This window comes from Vigna unguiculata, chromosome 5 (assembly GCF_004118075.2).
Source record: "Vigna unguiculata cultivar IT97K-499-35 chromosome 5, ASM411807v1, whole genome shotgun sequence".
Classification (NCBI taxonomy): domain Eukaryota; kingdom Viridiplantae; phylum Streptophyta; class Magnoliopsida; order Fabales; family Fabaceae; genus Vigna; species Vigna unguiculata.
The window spans coordinates 11,076,590-11,083,324 of record NC_040283.1 but is presented as its reverse complement, the minus strand read 5'-3'; the positions used below and the strand labels follow the sequence as shown (position 1 = coordinate 11,083,324).

At 29.1% G+C, this 6,735-nt stretch overlaps 1 protein-coding gene across 2 annotated transcripts; it reads right to left on the bottom strand.

Moving 5' to 3' along the window:
* Positions 1-1,763: 1,763 nt before the first annotated feature.
* LOC114186070 lies at positions 1,764-3,695 on the bottom strand. Of its 2 annotated transcripts, XM_028074084.1 has the most exons (4): positions 3,465-3,695; positions 2,943-3,005; positions 2,111-2,863; positions 1,764-2,040 (listed from the first exon to the last, which is right to left on the bottom strand). In XM_028074084.1, exons 1-4 carry the CDS (start codon positions 3,585-3,587, stop codon positions 1,891-1,893), a joined length of 1,089 nt encoding a protein of 362 aa, XP_027929885.1. In that variant the 5' UTR covers positions 3,588-3,695; the 3' UTR covers positions 1,764-1,890. The 2 variants fall into 2 exon arrangements, with proteins under 2 accessions (XP_027929885.1, XP_027929884.1); XM_028074083.1 differs by having other exon boundaries at positions 2,943-3,664.
* Positions 3,696-6,735: the final 3,040 nt, after the last annotated feature.

Here is a 6,735-nt window from a genome sequence, read left to right as displayed (position 1 = left end):
TAGGTTGAATACTTGACTGCCTTGATGCATTGTTTACTTATTTGATTGAGTTTGGTTAGGTGTGATACAATATATATCTCAATAAAGGTGTGTTAATCTCGTATCCACTTTTATAAAAGTGTCAATTATATCACAATTTTTGAATAAGTATTTCAATTAGGTCTCTTCCAGGCAAAATCTACAATGCTATTAACGACATACCACATGTCAATATATGGTTTTTCTAATTTATTTTTACAAAAAAATAAATAAATAATGCAACGTGTTAGGTTCTAGTGTGACATGTGACATGATCAGTGACACGTGACAGTATTAATGTCACCATCAAATGTCATTGTTTTGATTTCAATTTAGTTTTCATATATGTCTCAATGATTCAATTTAGTATCTACTTATGTGTCTTTGGTTCACTTTTTACCCAATTTTTTACTAATTAAAATTTTTTTAATCCATTTTTTATAGGATTAAAAATAATTAAGTATAAATATTTTTACAAAAATTAAATACTGATATTTATATTAAAATTTAGTGGTAAAATTCATTTTATTAAGTCATTTTTAATAAAATCAATTAGTACAACATTCATACAAATAAAAAATTTGGTTTAAAATTAGTGAGAGACAATATTGTTCTATTTTGAAAAAGAAAAGTAATAATTAACAAAACATGAGTTAATAATATACAATAATGTAATAGGTTAAAAATTCATTTTCAATAAAAAATATTAGTGTAACATTTGTACAAATAATAAATTTGGTACGATATTGAAGAGAAATAATATAAATATCAATACTTAATTTTTTAAAAATATTTATACTTAATTAGTTTTAATCTTTATAAAAAAATGGATTAAAAAATATTTTAATTATTAAAAAAAGTTAGGACAAAATTAAATTAGAGATACATAGCTAGGGACTAAGTTGAATCAAGACTACATATATGAGAACTAACTTGAAATCAACCCAATGACATTTGATAGTGACACTAACACATGACATTGTATTGTCATGTGTCACTGACAATGTCACGTGTCACACCATGGACCTGACACATGATATTTTTTTTGCAAAAAAAAACACAAATTGACATGTGACACGTCATTAACAACGTTAGTATTCTTCTATTTGAAAATGACCTAATTGAAACACTTTTTAAAAAGTTGAGATACAATTGACACGTTTTTAAGAACAAATACTAGATTGACACACCTTTACCAAAGTGTGTATCATTTGAGTAATTAATTCTATATTAAATTACTATTTTAAATTTTTCATAAAATATGTGGAAGTAAATAAGGGTTATATTTGTCTTATGATATAAGATGATAAAATGTTAACTTTCAAATTCTGTGATATAACAAATAATCTATAATCTAAGACTGACACTTTAATTTGTGTTACGTATTTATATTTGGCACATGTCCGTATCTTATATTTTAGGATATTTTATCAATAATTATTAATGAAATATTTAATATATAAATTAATAATACCTTCATGATTACAATAAATTATAAATTTTTATGTTGAAAATGTTTAATACATTTTATGTTATATTGGATTGACACAATAACATTAAAACGTATCAAATGGGTATTGCCAATTGTATCCGATAGATGTATGATGTATCTTATCTCCATTATAGTTTAAAACTCAATGAAACTTTTGTTACTCAGACAAATATACCTTGCTGCCACAAGGAAAAATGATAAATGTAAAGTGATTTTATGATGTTGGATATTCCATCAGAAAATGTACATCGCAAGTTGTATCAAGGAAAATGAAGCCAAAGGTGAGCGGTAAATTCGTGGTAATGTTCGTTTACACAACAAAGAGAACTTTTGGCTGCACCACAGAGTGCCACCAATGTAATATAGGCTTCAAAATAACATCATAACTGGTAACTACATATTTTGTAGCACCTACAAGATGGAAATAATTTGTCAAATCTCCACCTTAATGATTTTATTTTAGTGAATTGTTGGAGACCTTGTGTCAAAGCAGATGTCGAGGTCAAGGAAGCTTTTAGTATGGCCAATCCCTGCACCATGAAATCAACAGACATGAATATACTATTGTTATTTCATTCAGTACGAGAGAACGTGTCTTACCTCCTTCACACCAACGCTAATCACCCTTTCCTCCAAGTCAGAGAGAGGAATTTTTGACCTATTTAAATAAGAAATAGTAGAAATGGATGACATTGGAGTCACAACTAAGTCATCTGTCACCATAAACGTTGATGGTCCTTTCACAAATCCTTTACCACTGCGTGAATCTCCAATACAGGACTTTGGATTCATGATCTCCAATCGAGCATTCTCGTCATACCCATAAGAACGAGGCCTGGCTGAAGTACTAAGAGAAAAACGATACTCTCTGCCATCAAAGAAAGTATTGCAATAATAAACAGGCAAGGATACCTCGCCAATTGGTAATATCTGATCACTGACGCTGAATAGAGAGGCACATTTAGGAGTAGCTAGTTCCACTTTCACTCTATGTGACCTTAAATATCTATCAGGACTTAGTTCAGAAATGCTCTTGGATAATTTATCTATGCAGCTCAAAGAAGAACTTCCTTCCAACATATGCAACACTCTACCCAAAGGTAAAGTCAGAAAACTAAAAAGAAAATCTGCAAAATCTTCCTCACCATCAACAAGCACAATCTTTGCATTTGATTTTCTTACCAATGCCCTCACAACTATCTTTCTACCTTTACTTTCATCAGATGATTCATCTCCTCTCTCAAGCCAGGATTGATTTATTGGGTTAAAATCGTCAACACGTGGTTCCTTCTTGAAGACAAAATCTGTCAAAGGGTTCTTTGATATAAACGACAACTTGAGAAGATCAACAACCTATACAAAACACAAAGAACGAATCAGAGAGAGAAAGTAGTAAAACTAACAACAATAAACGAATAGCAATATAGCATACCTCTCTCTTGCTGATATCCAAAGTTTGTTCCTCAATAGCATCCATGTCTCTGATTCCAAGCTTCTGAAGTAGATTCACATTTGTTACAAGAACATTAGGCAACACAGAAAGATCGTCACAAATTATAAAAGAAGCAGTTTCCTTAACAAAACCATTTTCTAGAGTAATATTTTCTGGGGACACTATTCTGTTCATTAGTTTTCCACAACTGCATCTTTGATTGCTGAAAATGCTTAAAAGGCTCCCATTTGTCTTCCTACTACACCCCAAGTCCTCACACAGGAAATACTCTGTGGGGTGAGTGTCGTCGATGTTGAGTTTCAGGGGTTGGCAATAAGATTCCATAGAGGTCCTTGGGTGCAGAAGCATTTCTTTGCATTTCTGTGTCCATAGATGCTCTTCTTCAAGATGGGACACACCCTCATACAATGAACTCAAGCTACCAATTTTCAGTGGTGGAATATTTGACTCTTTACCAACGAGTCGTGTAATAGTACCTAAAGGCAATGCTAAGAAACTCACCAGAACATCCACGAAATCCTTTCTTGCCTCAGCAAACAGAACTTTGTTTTCATTTCTGTCCACCAAAACTTTGAGGGGAACTTTGTAAACCTCCTCATTTGATGGAGCTTCTGTTGCAGCCATGGTTGCAATTGTAGAACAACACCTAAGCCAAAATGCACGTTTTTTGTTTCTCTTCCTTGCGTTTTCAGCTCTGCCAGTTTGTTTATTTTCAAAGTGAATCTGAATATTGCATTTTAAATGTTTTTTAGGGTTATGAGATTATTTTCCTTTAAAATGCTCAGGTTAACTACGTAATTTCAAATTTTCTGAGGAACCGTCCTCAAGTTACCAGTAAATATTTTGTTTAACATTATATCGAGTTAAGATTATTTAATTCTTTCTATAATTGAAACTATTTCAAATGTGATTAAAAGACTTCAAAGGCACTCATAATTAAAAAAAGAAAAAAAAAAAGAGATGGAGTAAATGCATTTACTAAGCTCTATCTCTCTAAATAATGCCGAAGAATAACCAAAGAAAGGTGAGAGCTACCGTGACACGAGGACAATTCTATTCTAGAAGTATTCTTTGGGCAAAGAATAACAATTTCATTTTACCTTTGATTAATTAATTATAAATGATATAAACTAATATACCAAGTAATAAAGAAATAGTTATATACTGGCAATCTTAACAAGTAATTTCACAACATCAAAATATTATTCTTAAAATTTATATATTTAATTATTCTTATCAATACAATAAAACACATAGTTTAATATTAATTTTTTTAAATGATAGTTTTAAAATTGTATTTAATATAAGACCTTATATAAATGATTTATTCTAATTTTATCTTTTTAGCTCATTGAATATTTCAATATTTGAGAATATTTTTCTAGATCCCTTTCTAAAGAATTAATATGAAATTGCACTTACTATCCTTTCAATTTTAATAAGGAACTCATCTAATTGAACAATGAAATCATTAGATGAAAAAGTGAATTTGTGTTATTTTTATTTTCACGTTCAGCTTCCCTTTTATCACTTTTAAAAAATAAATTTATTTTTCTATTCTTCATCATTATATCTATTTAAACAAAGTTCAAAATTTAAAAAATAAACTATCAGGGCTAAAAACGGGTTATGAAAAAATACACAATAATTACTTCGTATGTTCATAAAAAATTTACTATACAAAAGGCGCTTGAAATAAGAAAGAAATAGTGTACTATGAAAGTCATATTTCATTATCGAGTAGTACAAAGAAAGATTTATCTTTTTCTATAAGAATGGAACAAAACAAGTGAGAAATGATAGTAGAATAATGAGTTTACGTATAACTTTCTTTTTCTTCTTCAAACAAAAGAGAACATATGATAGAGTGGGAGACGAACACACATGGTAAGTAGCTCATTAAACAAGAGAAGAGAAAATAAAAAAATCTTAATAATTTTAATAGGATCTGTACAAGAAAAACACTTGTCATTCGTTGATTATTGGGAGCATCACAAAAATTGTCTAGGTCAAAATATGGCTTTCAAATTAAGTTTTGAATTAGTGGATGTTGCCAAAGGTAATGGCGATATCATACGCAGAAAGGAAGAGACTCGTAGAATGGTAGAGGCAAATTTAGCTTTTGCACATTTTCGATAATCCATGAACATGATCTATATAGACATGTAGACCCATGAATCCATACATCTCAATCGAAAAAGAACCAAAATTGATGAATATATCTCTCAAAACAAACAAAAAGGAAACGAAAAATAAAACATAAAAACTTGACCTAGTATAACAACATTATTACTTAGTGATCAATATGCACATTCTCAAATTAAAATTCCTACTAATGCAGATGTTGTATCCTTCTAATTCAATAAGTAAACAATCTTATCTCTCAAAGTTATGAAGATAAGACGAAATTCAATGCTCATATAGGATGAAACACCCCACGTAACATGCATGTTTTAGACATTGATCTTTAAAGGACATTCTCATAATGATTTTCGATTTGAGAACAAATGATAATATGAGAAAGAGATTTTTGTCAAGTACTTCGAGTTAATAAAAGAAGTACAAAGATACAAATGATTTATGCTTGTATCATTAAATTGTTAACAATTTGGGTCATATATATATATATATATATATATATATATATATATATATATATTATATATATATATATATATATATATATATATATATATATGTATAATTAAATGTGTTAGGACCGTTATATTTTATTAGCCAATTTAATAAATTGATCTAGTTAATTATATCTATAGCTAAGAGTGTATCATTACATCATGAAAAATATTAACTATGTAGATACCCATGATATTCTAATTTGATGACGGAGACATATTAGGAATATTGCTTTTAGAAAAGTAACTATTAGAGGTTACATAAAGGGGTTATAGTCCCTATCTGATAGCACGTGATTATCATTCCGTTCTTCTCTCTTTCTCCCCATCAGAAGAGAAAATCAAGAGGAAACTAAGGGTGCTCTACAGGTGAAAAACCATAAACCTAAATTTATCTATTGTTTCCGGATACGCTTCCGCTTTCAATCTTTTGAGATATCGAGAACTATATTTTATTTGTGGGTTCATTGTATTTATGTTTTCATAAACTAACATAAATCTCCTTTAAGGATTAACACTAACATCCTATGTTAACATGACACCATTACAAGATCGTAATTTCGCATAATCTCTCATTAGCATTGCAAATATTGAAACTAAAAATGTTGATTAATTATATGGTGAAAATGTTCCATGAGCATACAATCCTTGAAAAAGAGAAAGTTCAATACAAAACTTTTTGAATTATAATTCTACACATGTTCAAAATGTTCAAAAATTTAATGTCATGTTTATCAATAATTTCTGAAGGACAACAATATAACTTATTAATATTGATGAAGCTTAAAGAGACATAAATAACTTATATCAATATCATTGCACCAATTTATTGGCCTCTACAACATGTTGAATGTTGACATCTTGATAAACTACCATGCAAGAAAAATATCTTCCTTACCTAGAATTAAATATAAGACAACATAAAGTGTATGTCTTCCATTAATGCTTCTTAGAATTTTCTGTTAAACTTGATTTTAGAATTTAATGAATAAATTATAAGGATAAACTATTTCTAGTGTTGAAATTTGTCTTCATGATATATTTTTAGTATGATTATGTTACTTTCTCAAAAGATTGTTCTCTCAATTCAAAAAAAAAAAATTCTTATTTAGACATCTTGAAGGAGAAGATGAAATTTT